Source organism: Salmo salar, chromosome ssa11, assembly GCF_905237065.1.
Source record: "Salmo salar chromosome ssa11, Ssal_v3.1, whole genome shotgun sequence".
In the NCBI taxonomy this organism is placed as follows: domain Eukaryota; kingdom Metazoa; phylum Chordata; class Actinopteri; order Salmoniformes; family Salmonidae; genus Salmo; species Salmo salar.
Genome location: NC_059452.1, coordinates 94,224,513 through 94,244,464, shown reverse-complemented (window position 1 = coordinate 94,244,464; position 19,952 = coordinate 94,224,513). Strand labels below are relative to the sequence as shown.

Here is a 19,952-nt window from a genome sequence, read left to right as displayed (position 1 = left end):
AGTCATTTAATGAGCTAAATGGGAAAAAATGTTGATTTCACAGGTTGAAAAAGGAACAGGAAGGAACAATATAAACCTGTACTTTTTGGGAGTTGAACTGGTTCAGAACTTTATTTTGTTGGTAGGAACAGTAAAACATAACAAAAAAATTGTGGTTCTGTTCAGAACAAAATGATTGGAAAATAATTTTAGGAACTCTCTTTGTTATTTGTCTACTGCCTTTACTGACTGGGGGTGGTTGGACTTTGCTGCTGTTAAAACTGTGGAGTGAGTTATTTTATGCAACAGTTACTGTACTTGTCTTTGCGCATGTCTAATATCTAATCTTTCTTGTCTCAGAATTATAACAAAATATGATCTCTTTGACCGACTGTCACCATGCAGCATACCAACAATAATTGTTCCAAAAAGTCAGTTATTTGCCAATCTTAATCCCCTCCCACAATCCCCAAACACACACACACACACACACACACACACACACACACACACACACACACACACACACACTAACCCCTTCACTCACACTAAAATATAACCAATCAAGACGTTGGGACATCTGTATATACAAAAGAACACTAAGTGTGTGCCTGTGTGTTCAGTATGATGATGTTGACTCTCCAGTGGACAAGGGATTAATGCCACACAGCAAGGACTCTCCTTCTCCCTCAGCGGTCCATGGAAAGAGTAGTTAAGACCTCGAGCGGTTTAACTGAGCAGGTTATAATCCAGAAAGAGTCTATTTCCTCAGAAAAGCCATAGAAATTCCAGAGCAGATTAACTAATAATGCGTAGCAAAAGCATTGTTTTTTTCCTGGTTAGATTTTTTGACTGTTGTTAAAGGGAACTTTTTAAATATAATGTAACATATTGAAGTGAATGGTCTGAATGGACTCCATGGAATCTTGGTCTCTCTCTGAAAAAAACTCTTGCTGTGAAGGCTGTGTTTGTTCACAGTAGGATGCTTGCTAAAATCTGGACTTTTCTTCAACAAAGGCAAGGCTGGTGCATAACGGAATCTATATAACAGCTTTTGTGTCTCAAGTGAAGTATTTGATTTATTTTGAAGTCAAACCTTTTAGATGTACTTTGTCCAGATGTTCTATAATGGGAACAAACAGGTATGTTTAAATTTCTGCTTCCACTGGATATTCTTGTCTGAGGTATTATTTCTGCACATAATCTGATTATAAAAGAATAAGAGTAAACATCACATCAATGAAAATGATTGCAAGTATTGCTATACTTCTTCCCATTAATGTGCTTCTGTACTTCTTTCACAGGTAGGCTACAAGTCTCATCAAGTGTAGTACAACGTTTTTTAAACTTGTTTTTTTAACTTGAGTGTTTTTACTCGCTGGCATTTTTAGACGTGTTACAAAAGAAGTTGAAGAGGAGAATCACATTCCTTGCTTCAGCAACTTCTCTTCTCAAGCAAACCCACTTCTAGTTGTGTCTCACAGCCATGGCCTTTGGAGACCTTCTAGAACAGGTGGGCAGCACAGGCCGCTTTCAGGTCCTGCATGTCACCTTGCTCTGTATGCCCATCCTTATGATGGCCAGTCATAATCTGTTGCAGAACTTTGTGGCCTCAGTACCCCCCCACCACTGCAGTGTCCACAGGAACCTGTCCCTGTCTAGGCTGAGCCCGGAGCAGGTTCTGCTGCTCACCGTGCCCCAGGACATTAAGAACAGCAGGCCGGAGAGATGCCTGCGCTATGCTGCGCCCCAGTGGCAGCTCCTGTCAGAGAATGGGACCTACAGTCCAAAAGTGGAGAGCGATAGTAGTGATGATACTGATGACCTTCTAGATGCAGAGCTGCAGGGCTGTAAAGATGGATGGGAGTATAGCATGACAGAGATGAGCTCCACAATTATCTCTGAGGTAACAATCATGGATAAGGTTTACGTAGTAGTTTTACATGTGTCCAAACAAATATTTGAACGAGATCAACGTCAAAAATAATTATGGATGTGTTTAAGAATATGTTTTAAACTGTCAGTTATATGTATTTTCTCTTTTTCTCTTGTCAGTGGGACTTGGTCTGTGATCTTCGCTCGTTGAAGCAGATGGGACAAACCATTTATATGGGAGGGGTGCTTGTGGGAGCTGTAATCTTTGGGGGACTGTCGGACAGGTACCACTTTGCTTTTCTTATTGAATAAATCCTCAGATCTCGATTGTCAGATCGTTTCTGTTTTTCTGTTTCAATTTTAAGGTCTGGTTTCTCTCTTTGATATTTTCGTTGGCTTATCTCAGACAAGGACATACCTCTTCTGCATAGACAGGCCTCGAAAATACTGGAAGTATGCAGCTGCAGCAGTTATTCAGATACTACACATGGTATTGTACTCTTTAGGGATTAATGGCATAGGTCTCCTCTGTACCCACTCTCTCTGTCTCCGTTCTGTCTCAGATTTGGACGGCGTTTCCTGCTGCTAATCTCCAACCTGTTGATGGCAGTGGGAGGGACGTGTGCTGCCTTCTCCACCTCATTCTCCGTCTTCTGCCTCTTCCGCTTCATCACTGGCATGGCCCTTTCTGGCCTGGGGCTCAACTCCTTCTCTCTCAGTACGTTACAGGAAGGGCTGGGTAGGCAGTGGGCACTGCAGGCTAAGGTGGGAAATGTTCCAGAAGAGAGAGGCCCACCCACCATGTAATTACTCTCTCCGTCTCTCTGTTTCTCTCTCCTCTAGTTGTGGAGTGGATTCCCACAAGAGTGAGGACAGTGGTGGGTACAGGGACAGGCTACTGTTACACAATGGGTCAGCTGATCCTGGCAGTAGTGGCCTACTTCATTCGGGACTGGCGCTGGCTAACGCTGGCTGTCTCCGTACCTTTCTACATCACCTTCCTCTACTCATGGTGAGACCCAAAGGATTGGAGCAGCCATGACACTTTACCTAGTAAGGCTATTTGATTATAACATGTTGTTTACCACATCTGACTTGTGCAGGTGGTTCCTGGAGTCTGCAAGATGGCTCGTCCTGAACAGAAAGTCTGAGCAAGCGGTCAAAAATCTCAAAACAGTGGCCCGAATCAATGGACGCCGTGAAGAGGGTGACAGAATCAATCTTGAAGTAAGGAACTGTGAGTTAATGTGTGTGTGTGTGTGTGTGTACCTGCACTTAGAGTTAAAGTCGGAGGTTTACATACACTTAGGTTGGAGACATTAAAACTTGTTTTTCAACCACTCCACAAAATTCTAATTAACAAACTATAGTTTTGGCAAGTTGGTTAGAACATCTACTTTGTGCGTGACACAAATAATTTTTCCAACAATTGTTTACAGACAGATTATTTCACTAATAATTGACTGTATCACAATTCCAGTGGGTCAGAAGTTTACATACACTAAGTTGACTGTGCCTTGAAACAGCTTGGAAAAATTCCATAAAATGATGTCATGGCTTTAGAAGCTTCTGATAGCCTAATTGACATAATTTGAGTCAATTTAGAGGTGTACCTGTGTATGTATTTCAAGGCCTACCTTCAAACTCAGTGCCTCTTTGATTGACATCATGGGAAAATCAAAAGAAATCAGCCAAGACCTCAGAAAAAAAATTATAGACCTCCACAAGTCTAGTTCATCCTTGGGAGCAATTAACAAATGCCTGAAGTTACCACGTTCATCTGTACAAACAATAGTACGCAAGTATAAACACCATGGGAACACGCAGCCGTCATTCCGCTCAGGAAGGAGATGTGTTCTGTCTCCTAGAGATTAACGTACTTTGGTGCGAAAAGTGCAAATCAATCCCAGAACAACAGCAAAGGACCCTGTGAAGATGCTGGAGGAAACAGGTACAAAAGTATCTATATCCACAGTAAAATGAGTCCTATATCGACATAACCTGAAAGGCCACTCAGCCAGTGCTCCAAAACCGGTATAAAAAAGCCAGACTACGGTTTGCAACTGCACATGGGGACAAAGAATGTACTTTTTGGGGAAATGTCCTCTTGTCTGATGAAACAAAAATAGAACTGTTTGGCCATAATGACCATCGTTATGTTTGGAGGAAAAAGGGGGAGGCTTGCAAGCCAAAGAACACCATCCCAACCGTGAAGCACGGGGGTGGCAGCATCATGTTGTGGGGGTGCCTTGCTGCAGGAGGGACAGGTGCGCTTCACAAAATAGATGGCATCATGAAGTAGGAAAATTATGTGAATATATTGAAGCAACATCTCAAGACATCAGTCAGGAAGTTAAAGCTTGGTTGCAAATGGGTCTTCCAAGTGGACAATGAGCCCAAGCATACTTCCAAAGTTGTGGCAAAATTACTTAAGGACAACAAAGTCAAGGTATTGGAGTGGCCATCACAAAGCCCTGGCCTCAATCCTATAGAAAATTTGTGGGCAGAACTGAAAAATGTGTGCGTGCAACGAGGCCTACAAACCTGACTCAGTTACACCAGCTCCGTCAGGAGGAATGGGCCAAAATTCACCCAACTTATTGTGGGAAGCTTGTGGAAGGCTACCTGAAACGTTTCACCCAAGTTAAACAATTTAAAGGCAATGCTACCAAATACTAATTGAGTGTATGTAAACTTCTGACCCACTGGGAATGTGATGAAATAAATAACATTTGAAATAAATCATTCTCCACTATTATTCTGACATTTCACATTCGTTCAATAAAGTGGTGATCCTAACTGACCTAAGAGAGGGAATTTTTACTCAGATAAAATGGCAGGAATTGTGTTAAACTGAGTTCAAATGTATTTGGCTAAGGTGTATGTAAATTTCCAACTTCAACTGTATGTGAAAGTACTCAGTACCTTCTCTGTGCGTCCAGATGCTGCAGGATTCCATGAAGAAAGAGATGTCCTGCTCACAGGGCTCCTACTCTGTAGTGGACCTGCTCCGCACGCCCACCATGAGGAACATCACCATCTGTCTCAGTGCTGTCTGGTCTGTCTCCTCTACTTCTGCCTTTCACTATGACAAAGTGCTGCCCAAAAATCCCTTCTAAATGAAATGATCATGACTCCCACTTTGACATTCTTTAAGGTTCTCTACCAGCTTCGCCTACTATGGTCTATCTATGGATCTGCAGAAGTTTGGCGTGGACATCTACTTGATTCAAGTGATATTCGGAGCGGTGGACATCCCTGCCAAAGTAGTGGTTACAGTGTCCATGAGTATATTTGGGCGACGGCCCTCACAGTGCGCTGCACTCATATTGTCTGGAGTCACCATTTTGATCAACATATTGGTGCCATACGGTGAGGTGGTTTTCCCTGCGTCGGGTGTCATTGTGCTCTTTTTGGATGTCATGGCTAACAGCACTGGTGTGATTTCATTGTTGTCTGTTGTTGTTATCGCTTCCGTTCAGAAAAACAGACCGTGCGCACCACTCTAGCCGTGCTGGGTAAGGGGTGCCTGGCCGCGTCATTTCAACTGCTGCTACCTCTACTCTGGAGAGCTGTACCCCACCGTCGTCCGGTAATTCCAACTCTACCAATGACACCCATCACCCACAGGATGTTTCAGTTGACTATAGTATTCCAATGCTGATTGTAAAATGTATATGTTTTTTATGTAATCTTTTTACCTGCTCTATTTATTAGCATTAGGCAATATATGTGATGAAGATGAATGCAAATGGGGAAAAATGTATTCTGTTCAGGTGTCTGATGAAATTTGATAGTTGGGGATTCTCTTCTGTGCCCCAGGCAGAATGGCATGGGCTGGGTGTCCATGATGGCTCGTGTAGGAGCGATGGTGGCCCCCATGGTGCTGCTCCTTGGGGAGGCTGTCCCGTGGCTGCCTGGCTTCATCTATGGGGTAGCCCCCATCTTAAGTGGGGTGGTCGCCATCTATCTGCCAGAAACACTTGGTGCACCACTACCCGACACTATCCAGGATGTGGATGAGAGGAAAGTCGAGACACAGTCTCAAGAGCAGTAGAATATTGAACACTGTACCAGGAGTAGCAAAGTGAGAACGACTCCCAACTGCAAACTAGCTTCCTTTATTTTCTTTCTTTCAGAAGTTGCAAGAAATTAATCCCCAATGCCTCGCCCAAGAAGGAGGAGCTGGACATGAAAGATACCAATAATACCCTGTTCAAGGAAGCTGCCTGAAGACTCATCAAATGTTACTGACCTTGCCTGTATAGTCTAAATAGATACTGCAGTTGCTTGCTCTATAGTTTTTTCACAAAGACTGTAAGGTAGCAATCAATATTGTAACTGGTCCACTGGTGTAGGAGGAATTACCATGATTTGTTTTGGAAGACTGATGAGCTATGAGCTTAGTAGAATAATGAAATGATCTGCTGTGGTCTGTTTAACATTTAATATTTCAACAGTAAAACATGAATTAATGCTAGATTGTGAGTAAATAAATATATGCTACAGTATATTGTGTATTCTAACTACAACTTTATTTGCATCTTTCTATGGGCCAGGCCTATATTTTTATGTTCTATACTTGTATGCATTCATTAAAATAATGACAACCTTATCCTCACCTTCTATCAGTATGATCAGTATGAATGGTCTTAGCCATGTGGCTATATTGTTTGTGACTGTGACACAATTTCCATTACAGTCCATGAAACTGGTCATCTTGACTGGGCATGGTATGTGTAGCTGGAATCGGTTTGTGTAGCTTAGGCCTACAGTATATCAGGTAGAAAATAAAATGTCAGATGTCGTCCTGTCTCCGTATTTTCATAGAAAACGGGGAGGGGAAAATGCAATCATATCACCTAAATGAAAGATGCTACACATGGTCAGTGTTTAAAAGATCAGAAGAAGATCAGATAGATACCCATACATAACCTTTTTTTAGGACATGATGCCCAGAAAGTGCAAAGTTGCGTATGTGGGGCTACAACACCTCTACCCTACATTGAACATGCTTTTTAAGTCCAGGACTCGAGTAGGCTTATTTTGGTCCAAGAAAAAAATACAGATTAGAAAAACTCCCTACAAAAAAGGGGAGTATCCTAGTATGTACAGTACCAGTCAACAGTTTGGACACACCTACTCATTCAAGGGTTTTTATAGTGAATAATAATAGTGAAGACATCAAAACTATGAAATAACACATATGGAATCATGTAGTAACCAAAAAGGTGTTAAACAAATCTACTTTTATTTTATATTTGAGATTCTTCAAAGTAGCCACCCTTTGCCTTGATGACAGCTTTGCACCCCCTTTGCATTCTCTCAACCAGCTTCATGCAGCTGGAATGCATTTGAATGAACAGTTGTGCCTTGTTAATTTGTGGAATTTCTTTCCTTCTTAATGCGTTTGAGCCAATCAGTTGTATTGTGACAAGGTAGGGGGGGGGGTATACAGAAAATAGCCCTATTTAGTAAAATACCAAGTCCATATGATGGCAAGAACAGCTCAAATAAGCAAAGAGTCCATAATTACTTTAAGACATGAAGGTCAGTCAATCCGGAAAATATCAAGAACTTTGAAAGTTTCTTCAAGTCAGTCGCAAAAACCATCAAACGCTATGACGAAACTGGCTCTCACGAGGACCACCACTGTAAAGGAAGACCCAGAGTTACCTCTGCTGCAGAGGATACATACATTAGAGTTACCAGCCTCAGAAATTGCAGCTCAAATAAATGCTTCACAGAGTTCAAGTAACAGACACATCTCAGCATCAACTGTTCAGAGGAGACTGCCTGAATCAGGACTTCATGGTCGAATTGCTACAATGAAACCACTAGTAAAGGACACCTATAAGAAGAAGAGACTTGCTTGGGTCAAGAAACACGAGCAATGGACATTAGACTGGTGGAAATCTGTCCTTTGGTCTGATTAGTCCAAATTTGAGACTTTTGGTTCCAACCGCCGTGTCTTTGTGATTAGGTGAACGGATGATCTCCGCATGTGTGGTTCCCACCGAGAAGCATGGAAAAGGAGGTGTGGGGGTGCTTTGCTGGTGACCTGCATGGCTACCACTGCATTCTGCAGCGATACGCCATCCCATCTGGTTTGCGCTTAGTGGGACTATCATTTGTTTTTCAACAGGACAATGACCCAACACACCTCCAGGCTGTGTAAGGGCTATTTGACCAAGAAGGAGAGTGATGGAGTAATGCATCAGATGACCTGGCCTCCACAATCACCCAACCTCAACCCAATTGAGATGGTTTGGGATGAGTTGGACCGCAAAGTGAAGGAAAAGCAGCCAACAAGTGCTCAGCATATGTGGGAACTCATTCAAGATTGTTGAAAAAGCATTCCAGGTGAAGCTGGTTGAGAGAATGCCAAGAGTGTGCAAAGCTGTCATCAAGGCAAAGGGTGGCTACTTAGAAGAATCTAAAATATAAAATATATGTTGATTTGTTTAACACTGTTTTGGTTACTACATGATTCCATATGTGTTATTTCATAGTTTTGATGTCTTCACTATTATTCTACAATGTAGAAAATAATAAAAATAAAGAAAAACCCTTGAATGAGTAGGTGTGCCCAAACTGTTGACTGGTACTGTTTATAAATAGCGAAACAGGTGGAGCTGAAAACACCTGCCCTGGATGATGGGTCGTCACTGCTCATTCACTTTCATTTCATCTCCAGAACCGAATCTGGCATAGAGCTCACTGTTTGCACTTGACAACAAACTTTTTCAACACACCTCCTCCCTCTTTTCCACCATCTTCAATAGATTCAGATTCAACCTCTCTTCAACCCCTCTTCCTCTCTTTCTTGCCACCTCAAGTGACGCCAGCTCTACTGCCACTCCATCATCTCTGAAAAGACATTCGCACACCGGTAGTCGTTTTGTATAACTACAACTACCCTAATGCCCTTGGAAAATCACAGAATTACCCCCTTGGCCTATCAACTCGGTTGTCAATAGTTACCACACCCACACATTTCTAAATTCGCTATATCGTAAAAAATTCATGAATTTATTTCGTTGCTTTTTTGTCTTAATTTAAGGTTAGGTATATGGTTATGTTTAAAATCAGATTTTAAGAAGGTAAATTGTAGAAATAGGTAGGGTTTAGTCATAATTATGACTTTGCCGCTCTGGTAACTAGTAACAACCGATCACCACCGCAACCCACTTCCCGACTTTGCTCTACTCAGCAGTTATGTCTGGGCTCCTCAGAACTATTTCAACCCGCAGTGCTCTGCGGGGACCCATGATCACCCAGAGGGCCAGTGTCTTCACCAGGCCGGCTAAACACCCTCTCGGCCCTGCCGTAAGTAGCTAACTTTACCTGTGTTCGTGAAACAGGCAAGAAGCTCGTATTAGCTGTTGAGGCATAAGCAATGTTGGGCCTGGTAGTTAATGTTAGCTAGCTAACTGATAGCTGAAGGTGTTTAGCTATGACTTTGGTTAGTGTCATAGCTAGCCAGCTAATTCCGCTGTGGTGGGTAACATTGCGATGACACGAGTATTGCATAGATTTGTTTTATTTTAGCTAAACATCAATTGAACATTTTAGAGTTGAGCTGGAAGGTTTCATTAGACAGTTAACGTCAGCTAACTGTAGGTCAGTTCATGACAGGCCGGGCAGGGATGCATAGCTACTATGGCAAACTAACATTAGCTAGCTGACACTGACCGTTTTTTTTATTTAACCTTTATTTAACTAGGCAAGTCAGTTAATAACCAATTCTTATTTACAATGACGGCCTAACCCGGAGGACACTGGGCCAATTGTGCGCCGCCCTATGGGACTCCCAATCACGGCCGGTTGTGATACAGCATGGAATCGAACCAGGGTCTATAGTGACGCATCTAGCACTGAAATGCAGTGCCTTAGACAGCTGCGCCACTCGGGGGCCCAGATCGCAGGATGTTGGACCTATTCCTGTTTTGTTTCTTCCTTTTAAAAATACATATAATTTAGAAACTTTCCTATCAATGTAAAACTTTCTTTCTTTTTATGATAATAATTTGCAAACTTGTTGGTGTGATAATCTGCAAAGTCGTGTTAGCTATGTAGCTAGCTAACATGGCTAACCACTGATTCATCAGCAACACAACAGGGCAGTGATCAGGAGAATATCCATGATGGGGGCATTGTAGTTATGCCCCTAAATACATGTGTTAGGGGTCTATCCAGTGAACTGAAATTCTCAGAACAGAGATAGAAATGTAGCTAAATAGCTGCACTTAAATATTGTTTTGCAGGTCAGAATTGTCCATATAGTCTTTTCCATCTGACATGATTCTTTGAACCACATGACATTGAGAAGTAATCATCTGTTCGACATGTTTGAACATTCTCATTCTGTAACATTACATAACACCCTCAACATGGCACCATGCAATGAATAACCTTGTCCTGTTTACTCTGCCATCCTTTCTATAGGAGACCATCATCGGACTGGGACTGTTCGCACTGGCTATCCTGGGACCTTCCAGTTGGATTCTCGCCAACATTGAGGACTACAAGAAGAAAGATTAACTTAACATGAACTCATGTTAATGGATGTTCCGTACATTCTGTACTCATTCAAGACTCTCCTGGGACCATCATTATTTCAAGAACTCTATGGAACAAATCCCCAACCTCCATGAACTACCTCTCCATCTCCACTGTACTCTCCTCACTCCTAGTTTACTCTTCAGCCCTTTGGAGAACCGTCTGCAAATAGAATGGCTGCACAACATCTCAAGATTTGTGAATTTGATTTGAACAAGGAGTATGTTACAATAATAAAACATAATTAAACTTGAAATATTCTAGTCTCAAATGTGCCTGTTTGTCAAGTGCCTCTCAATGATGCCAACACCACTCACTAAATAGCTTGGAGAAAAATAAGCTATAAGAGATGTCTATTTGATTTACTAAGCGTACTTTTGAAGTTACTATAAATCATTTAACATTCCTGTAAAGAATATTATTTTTGGGTTACTTTATGTGGTAAGAAAGTAGTCTGGGTACTGGTCTTTTTAGCTAACATTCCACCCTTTGCTACTCCTGCAAATGACCTAGTGGAATGTTAGCTATAGAGAGCGGTACCCAGACTAGTAAGAATACTTTGGCACTGATCTTCAAATGGGTGTATTTCATTCTAGTTTCCACTTTTTTCTTTCTATGGGCTTCAAATTTATTGATGCCACTTGCATCCAAAGTGCGTCTAATGGTAATGTAAATTATGATTTCATTATAAAATGAACAATAGCACCATCTGTTGGCCAATAGCTGCTATTAGAAATTAACTATTTTACCTTTATTTAACTAGGCAAGTCAGTTAAGAACAAGTTCTTATTTTCAATGACGGCCTAGAAACAGTGGGTTTACTGCCTTGTTCAGGGGCAGAACAACAGATTTGTACCTTGTCAGCTCAGGGACTCAATCTTGCAACCTTTCGGTTTCGAGTCCAATGCTCTAACCACTAGGCTACCTGTCACTACAGAACTGAACTTTTTTTTACACCTTTATGGCTCTACACAAGTAGCACAATTCTGATATTTTGCCCAATTATTGAGCCTATGTGCTAAGTCCCTTATGGAGTTTTAATTTGGCTCCATTTCATTTGTTAGTGTACCTTTTTAAAGAAATCTTGAGTCTGCATTTGAAAGTTTGAGTGTCTACAGACACTTCTGTTACTCCTAAAAAAGCCATTTAATTATTGAATATGTCCATCTTGTATTTTTTTTATCACCAATGCCATCAGGTTAAAACAGACAGGAGTCCAATGTTTATTGTGTTAACAATAGTTTAATATAGTTTATGAAGTAATTACTTTAAATGATCATAGTGGAGTAGGAAGTGCAAAATGCTTTGATGCGTTACTATTAACTCAAATCAGGGCATCAAAGAAACTTGTCAGTGCTGCATCATTGCCCGGCTCTGCTTTGTCACAGAAAGAAGGAGGGTTGAAAACTTCAGGGTCCTCAACTCCGAGCACCATGTCAAAGAAACTCAAACTGGCGATGAAACAGACAGTAACATAAAAGCCCCCGTCAGGCTAAAAGCATTCAGATATGGGCTCTTTCTCAATGCAGTGTTTCTCAAACAAAACCATAGTCCCTTCATCAGATACTTTATATGACAACTGTTTCATGATTTACAACTGCAATAACTAAACTGCCTAAAATTGGGATTGTGTACCACTTACCTCATAAGGGTTTGATGCTCATTGTTGTACCACCAGGCATGAACGGGCAGGCAACCAAACTCAGTGAAAGTGAGCAGGTAATCATCTGTAAGGAGTGTGCATGGACATTATAATAAAATGTGCAGAGAAGATACAAACCACTAGCTATGTGAACAGCATACTGATAGATTTATGGCAAGGTTTTGATTATATTTCTTAAGTCACTCATGCTAAGGGAATTTAGCAGTGAATGTAAATAATTTCTAGAGTATTTGTCATTCACTCACCGTGAGGCTCTGCTATTGTTCCTGACCAGTTGTTGACCAGCAGCCCTTCTGCAGGAGCGGAAAGGCTCCCAATGATCACCTGTGATTGGAATTTGGCATCCCTGGGGATCTCCATTGGCTTCCAGGGATCCTTAAAGTGGACCTTCTCACAGGTTTGGTTGTGACGGAAGATTTGGTAAGCTATACCCTGAGAAGATGAATAATAGACACAACGTCAGAATGGTTTTTATTTCTGGATGGAAATGGCCTTCACACCGTATATCATCATCCAGTACAACTCCCTGAATAACAATGATAACGTATAGAATATGTGTCTGTAAGATCAAACCTCTTTATAAAGAAGAAGGGTGTCTCTGTAGGTGGTGTGGTTGTCCTGGTCCAGAAGAAGTCGGAGGTGTACCCTCTCTTCAAAAGCATCATAGGAGAATTTCTCAACACCAAATGTTTTCTCCTTGATGATCGTCTGTTTGAATGTGTGATAGAAAATACACACATGATACCATTCAGAGATGATTTATAAAGAAAAGCATGCATATTTCATTTGAACATGAAAGCTACAATATCAGGAGATCTTTTAGTGCTCATCTAAATTCAATTAAATCATACTGCAGTATATACACAGTAGCTCTTATTTATACAGCCAAATAAAATCACAGAATGGTTTTGGGTGCCGTAAAAACCTAATACAACTATGAGGAAGAATCTTTCACAGATATCAAAGATAGTGGTTTGTAAAAAAAAGACAACGTGTAAAGATTTGTCTGGTGAGGTTGATATTGTTTTTAAGACTTACCAGTGCCATACTGCCCTCGACCAAAGGTGGTGATTCTTTAATGTGAAAGACATACATTTGTCATATTACAGTAATACAAACAGGTAGAAAATGATTTCCCAAATAGAGATCCAATCTGGCATTCCTCATGCTTTTTGCGTGTCTAGGCTATAGACAATATGTTTAGTGTTATTTGATTAACATCGTGGCGGTGCATTTAGTTGGTTATTCTAAAAGTGTCTCAATAAGGAATTTAAGTTTTTCTCACTTACTGCATGGATGAGGTCGTTCTGCCAAGCTCCCAACAGCCAGATACAGGCTGATGGAAAACAGAAGGTAGGCTTGCATTGTGTGGTTCTAACGTTGGTCTAACGTGTGCAGTTGTAACGGCAGCAGCTTGCTCTCCTTCAGCGGTCCTCTCTGACTCACCCTCGTATTCAAGGGGTTCTTATACACACCTCTTTTAATCGAACTCCACCTCCATGTTTTCTCTCTCACTGAGAGAGTGGTACAAGGCCAAGCAGAAGGTCATGTGCGAGTCATGAAACATCCATAAAATACGTAGACTGTGTGTGTGTGTGTGTGTGTGTGTGTGTGTGTGTGTGTGTGTGTGTGTGTGTGTGTTTTGTTTGACAGAACATAAAACATTTGGGACTTACACATCCAGGAGTCCCATGGGCTAACAAAGTTAATTACCTTATCTAACCTAGGTACCATGACTGTGGCCCATCTCCTGTACACATTAACACAAATAGACCCTAAAAGCAGCAAACAAGCATTTTTAGCAGTAATACTGTGCAATAGTGCACACAGGCATTTGGTGTCAACCTTCTTCAGTTTGTGTGTATGTTAAATACAATTTTATTAAAGTTGCCAAATAATACAAAACAATAAAATGTACATGTACAAATAAAATGTAAAACTTTATCAAGCACAGTTTTCTTTGTTGGTTTCAATTCTCACGAACACAATGCAACAAACCAGAGTTGGAGAAAAAAAGTCAGTTTGAGAGTGCAAAACACAATGTCTTCCATTATGTTCTTGAGAATTGAAACCAATACAATACAATACAATACACACAAACACAGAAAGTGCAATATCATGTCATCCTAGGGGCAATGAACTTTACAATTATAGCTGCCTGTGATAAACCAATAACGAATAAAGTCATACATAGTCGTATACCATTTATTTTTTAACGAGATGTGAGTATAAAACGTCATGTGGGCTTGATAAAGTCATTATGGCTTCACTATAAGACACTATTCTGTACAGTATGTCTATCTAGACAATGCATTGGAGCTACTCTCATTTCAGATCCTTTCATCTATCTTCTTTATTGAAAGGTTTACCTTTAGGCAATACATTTATGTGATTAGTGGAATGTGTACACTGAGTATACAAAACATTAAGAACATCTGCTCTTTCCATGACATAGACTGACCAGGTGAACGCTATTATCCCTTATTGATGCCGGGGGGGCTTAACTTGGTTCATCGCGCTCTAGTGAATCCTTGTGGCTGGCCAGGCACCTGTAGGCTGACTTCAGTCGTCAGCTGAATGGTGTTTCCTCCAACACATTGGTGCAGCTGGCTTCCGGGTTAAGCGGGCGGGTGTAAGGAGCGAGGCTTGGCGGGTCATGTTTCGGAGGATGCATGACTCAACCTTCGCCTCTCCCAAGCACGTTGGGGAGTTGCAGTGATGAGAAAAGATTGAAATTGGGAGTAAAAGGGGGTAAAAATATATATATATATTTTTTTATTAGGATTTTTAAGCCTTGAGACAATTGAGACATGGATTGTGTATGTGTGCCATTTAGAGGGTGAATGGGCAAGACAAAAGATTTAAGTACCTTTGAACGGGGTATGGTAGTAGGTGCTAGGCGCACTGGTTTGTGTCAAAAACTGCAATGCTCAATATTTTCCTGTATGTCCACCACCCAAAGGACATCCAGCCAACTTGACACAACTGTGGGAAGCATTGGAGTCAACGTGGGTCAACGCTTTCGACACCTTGTAGAACCCATACCCCAAAGAATTGAGGCTGTTATGAAGGTGTTCCTAATATTTGGTATACTCAGTGTATATTGGAATTTGGGCTCTATGGTTACTGTAAATGACAATATGCTCATTCTTGGGAAAAATACTAAGTGGAAAGGCATGCACTATTGCATAGTATTACTGCTAAAAATGCTTGATTGCTGCCCTTAGGGTCTATTTGTGTTGTCGTGTCTTTGGGCACCATTTAACTGAAGACAAATTTATCAAATAACTCCCTGTAATTATTATTACGTGATTAAACAGATTAATCGTTTAACTGTAATTAACTAGGAGATCGGGGCACCAAGGAAAATATTCAAATTACAAAGTTATAATTTTCCTAATACAACTTTCCTATATTATAACATTATATATTATATTATAGTATCTGACCGATTATCTTCTGGTTTAAATTATGTATTTTACCTCGTCCAGTCTCATTCCAAACGTCGTAAATTGTTGTATCTGCACGAACCCAGTCTTCACTAAGTCATCCATACATCAACTGTCGTAAAATCATTTATTTACTAAACAAAGTAATTCACAGAAAGCATACAAACAGTAGTTATCGTTACAAAGAATTGGTAGAGTAATGTACCCTAGTGGGCTAAACCGGCATGGTGGCTTGTTAAACAAAGGGTGATACAGGGCAGCTCAGAAGGCACAACAAAGTTGATAAATATTAACAATTGATATGCTAATCCTTTGCACATGAACGCTCACTCATTTGAGAACAATTGCAATCAATATATATTTACGTTCAGTGTGTCGTCGGGATCCTTGTTGGAGAGTTTTTGTCCTGTTGGAGAGTTTTTGTCCGCGTTCTCTCTCTCGGTTAGAATGGATCTTTCGAAGCGACATTCGTTCATGTCGTTATAGAATGGCTGTTTCGTCGGTCTTCGCGTTCAATGATATCGAATTTCTAGCTGCAGACTATTAATTAATATCAAAGACTTGTTAGTATTCTGTTGGTATCGATAGTCTAAAAGTTTAACCACGTGGTATGGTTAAACTTCAGTAGAGGGATGCATGGTCAAAGCTATTGGCCAACTCGTAATGGAGTGGAGGCCTGGTCTCAAGAAAGAAATTCTGGGTGGGGGTTTTATACTGAACATAGAAAAGCTTGTCACATGACGTCTTGTCCTGTCTGTGTCCCTGGGGGCGTGCCGATGACTTAGTTAAGCTTTTGAACAGAAATACAATTCTCTCACATTAACATCAGTACATAGCATCTCAAAATATTCCAAATAGCTTTAATCTTATTAACCTGTTATGGCTAGGGGGCAGTATTTTCACGGCTGGATAAAAAACGTACCCGATTTAATCTGGTTACTACTCCTGCCCAGTAACTAGAATATGCATATAATTATTGGCTTTGGATAGAAAACACCCTAAAGTTTCTAAAACTGTTTAAATGGTGTCTGTGAGTATAACAGAACTCATATGGCAGGCAAAAACCTGAGAAGATTTCATGCAGGAAGTGGCCTGTCTGACAAGGTGTCGTTCTTCTTGTCTCTGTTTATTGAAGAGTGAGGATCTTAGCTGTCCCGTGACACTTCCTACGGCTGCCATAGGCTCTCAGAAGGCGGCAAAACGCTGAATCGTGGCTTTGCAGGCTCTGGCTGAAACAAAGTAGCGCGTTTGGGTAGTGGTTGGTTACAGTACTGTGAGACTCAGGCTCGTGCCCGCGTCGACCGAAAGCTTTGTTTTCTTTCCTCTGTTTAGCTAAATGGACATTCCCGGTCGGAATATTATCGCTTTTTTACGAGAAAAATGGCATAAAAATGGATTTTAAACAGCGGTTGACATGCTTCGAAGTACGGTAATGGAATATTTAGATTTTTTTGTCACGAATTGCGCCATGCGCGCGACCCTGATTTACCATTTCGGATAGTGTCTGGGACGCACGAACAAAACGCCGCTATTCGGATATAACGATGGATTATTTTGGACCAAACCAACATTTGTTATTGAAGTAGCAGTCCTGGGAGTGCATTCTGACGAAGACAACAAAAGGTAATCAAACTTTTATAATAGTAAATCTGATATTGGTGAGTGCTAAACTTGCCGGGTGTCTAAATAGCTAGCCCGTGATGGCTGGGCTATGTACTTAGAATATTGCAAAATGTGCTTTCACCAAAAAGCTATTTTAAAATCGGACATATCGAGTGCATAGAGGAGTTCTGTATCTATAATTCTTAAAATAATTGTTATGCTTTTTGTGAACGTTTATCGTGAGTAATTTAGTAAATTGTTAGCAAATTCCCCGGAAGTTTGCGGGGGTATGCTAGTTCTGAACGTCACATGCTAATGTAAAAAGCTGTTTTTTGATATAAATATGAACTTGATTGAACAAAACATGCATGTATTGTATAACATAATGTCCTAGGTGTGTCATCTGATGAAGATCATCAAAGGTTAGTGCTGCATTTAGCTGTCTTCTGGGTTTTTGTGACATTATATGCTAGCTTGAAAAATGGGTGTCTGATTTTTTTCTGGCTTGTTACTCTGCTGACATAATCTAATGTTTTGCTTTCGCTGTAAAGCCTTTTTGAAATCAGACAGTGTGGTTAGATAAAGGAGAGTCTTGTCTTTAAAATGCTGTGAAATAGTAATATGTTTGAAAAATTGAAGTTTTTGTATTTTTGAGGAATTTGTAATTCGCGCCACGCCTATCATTGGATATTGGAGCAGGTGTTCCGCTAGCGGAACGTCTAGATGTAAGAGGTTAAATCATTTTATACAACCATTAGATGTAAGTCTCATCGCTGAGGCTAGTATATAAACCTTAGTATGGTAATATGGCCATATTGTCTCTAATGAGCCTCACAAAATTGTACCAAGCGGACCAGTTTGTAGCTGGATTCTTCACCTGATCTTTTAGACCTTATCCAGAACATAAATGTCGTTCGGTTCTCCAATTCTGTGAGGTGGAAGAATCCTTTGTTCTCTCCATGAGAACACTCTGTCTCTTTACTGTGGCCTGTTAGGCAGGACATTCCCTTTGGAATTTACGACCGCCTTTACACAGCATTGTGTCAGATGTATAGAGGTCGGGGGATGGTGCATAGAAAACCCAGAGGGCAACGTCATGACAGTGTTAATGTGTACAGGAGATGGGCCACAGTCATGATACCTAGTGTATGTTTCCGCATTCTCCAAAAATGCTAGCCAGAGGATTTGAGTTATTCTCTGATCCATGGCTTGTACTGATACTATGGTTTATTAATGGAGAAGATGAAGGTTTCTTTCTAAATTGAGACATACACAATGCACAACTGAAATTGATTGGAGGTTATGGAGCAGGGAGGTTGTTAGGAATGTCTCCATGCCTTTGAACAACCTTTATATTGTCTAGGGATTGTTTGAGTAGTTTATCATGAGATATTGTATGAATCCTTTTCCTGCAGTCGAATGACCAGAAGCACCCTCTAGTGGCCCCTTGGGGGTGCGATTGTATTAATATTTAAAATAATTTCATAATAAACATTATTTAACAGTCAAACAGGCACTCAGCCAGCCAAATCCCAAGTTGAGATCTTTATCAGCCTCTCTCCCCTCCAACACAAGGCCATAAATCACAAAGATCAATATCAAAAGCACACAAAAACTGAGAACCTCAACTCTGAGGAAAACTGAGAACCTCTACTCTGAGGAAAACTGAGAACCTCAACTCTGAGGAAAAACAAGTAATAACTCCATGTTGTTTGCGCATTCAGTAAGCTACTCAAAATGTTGGACGCGCGAGGAAAATGTCACAACGAAAAGTCAAAAAAAGTTATATTTACGTTCGTTCAAACATGTCAAACGTTGTATAGCATCAATCTTTAGGGCCTTTTTCAATCAGAAAACGTTTTGGAACACAGCTAACTCTCGCGTGAATGCGCGCAAATGAACTGATGCCCTTCCCTGGGTCACCAACTTCCAACTTCCTTTGTTGGCTCTCTGTTCACCATAGAAGCCTCAAACAACTTTCTAAAGACTGTTGACGTCTAGTGGAAGCCTTAGGAAGTATAAAATGAACCCTAACTCACTGTGTGTTCGATAGGCAGGGACTTGAAAGAACTACAGGAACCAGATTTTCATTTTCTGCTTGTATTTTTCTCAGGTTTTTGCCTGCCATATGAGTTCTGTTATACTCACACACATCATTTAAACATTTGGACATATATTATGAACTTTATCGAACAAAACATTTATTGTGGACCTGGGATTCCTGGAAGTGCCTTCTGATGAAGATTATTAAAGGTAAGTGAATATTTATAATGCTATTTATGCATTTAGATGACTCCAAAATGGTGGGTATCTGTAATTGCCTGTTGTATTTTTCTGAGCACACTACTCAGAGTTTTGCAAAGTGTGCTTTCCCAGTAAAGTTATTTTGAAATCTGTCAATGCGTTTGCATTCTGGAGATGTTAATCTATAATTCTTTGAATAACAGTTTAATATTTTATCAACGTTTATGACGAGTATTTTTATAGATTGTTGTGCTGATTCACCGGCAGTTTTGGGGGAAATACATTTTCTGAACGTCACACGCTAATGTAAAATGGGGTTTTTGGATATAAATATGAACTTGATAGAACAAAAAATGCATGTATTGTCTAACATAATGTCCTAGGAGTGTCATCTGATGAAGATTGTCAAAGGTTAGTGCATAATTTTAGCTAGTTTTCTGCTTTTGGTGACGCTTGTCCTTGCATTGAAAATGGCTGTGTGTAATGTTTTGTCTATGTACTGTCCGAACATAATCTAACTTTATGCTTTCGCCGTAAAGCCTTTTTGAAATCAGACAACGTGGTTGGATTAAGGAGAT

The 19,952-nt window shown here is 40.6% G+C and overlaps 3 protein-coding genes across 3 annotated transcripts; 2 read left to right on the top strand and 1 right to left on the bottom strand.

Annotated features, from left to right (window-relative positions):
• Positions 1-611: 611 nt before the first annotated feature.
• slc22a6l (solute carrier family 22 member 6, like) lies at positions 612-6,469 on the top strand. Its single transcript, NM_001140144.1, is given in 11 exon segments — positions 612-1,121; positions 1,284-1,885; positions 2,035-2,138; positions 2,418-2,572; positions 2,698-2,866; positions 2,958-3,081; positions 4,797-4,912; positions 5,012-5,226; positions 5,337-5,397; positions 5,399-5,446; positions 5,677-6,469. Coding segments are annotated over 10 exon segments (1,647 nt in total). The 5' UTR covers positions 612-1,121; positions 1,284-1,465; the 3' UTR covers positions 5,912-6,469.
• Positions 6,470-8,832: 2,363 nt separating this feature from the next.
• On the top strand, positions 8,833-10,672 carry cox8a (cytochrome c oxidase subunit 8A). Its single transcript, XM_014129430.2, has 2 exons — positions 8,833-9,183; positions 10,303-10,672. Exons 1-2 carry the CDS (start codon positions 9,073-9,075, stop codon positions 10,396-10,398), a joined length of 207 nt encoding a protein of 68 aa, XP_013984905.1. The 5' UTR covers positions 8,833-9,072; the 3' UTR covers positions 10,399-10,672.
• Positions 10,673-11,638: 966 nt separating this feature from the next.
• Positions 11,639-13,628, bottom strand: epdl2 (ependymin-like 2). Its single transcript, XM_014129439.2, has 6 exons — positions 13,369-13,628; positions 13,118-13,152; positions 12,653-12,787; positions 12,325-12,511; positions 12,059-12,143; positions 11,639-11,867 (listed from the first exon to the last, which is right to left on the bottom strand). Exons 1-6 carry the CDS (start codon positions 13,442-13,444, stop codon positions 11,741-11,743), a joined length of 645 nt encoding a protein of 214 aa, XP_013984914.1. The 5' UTR covers positions 13,445-13,628; the 3' UTR covers positions 11,639-11,740.
• Between the last annotated feature and the right edge of the window lie 6,324 nt (positions 13,629-19,952).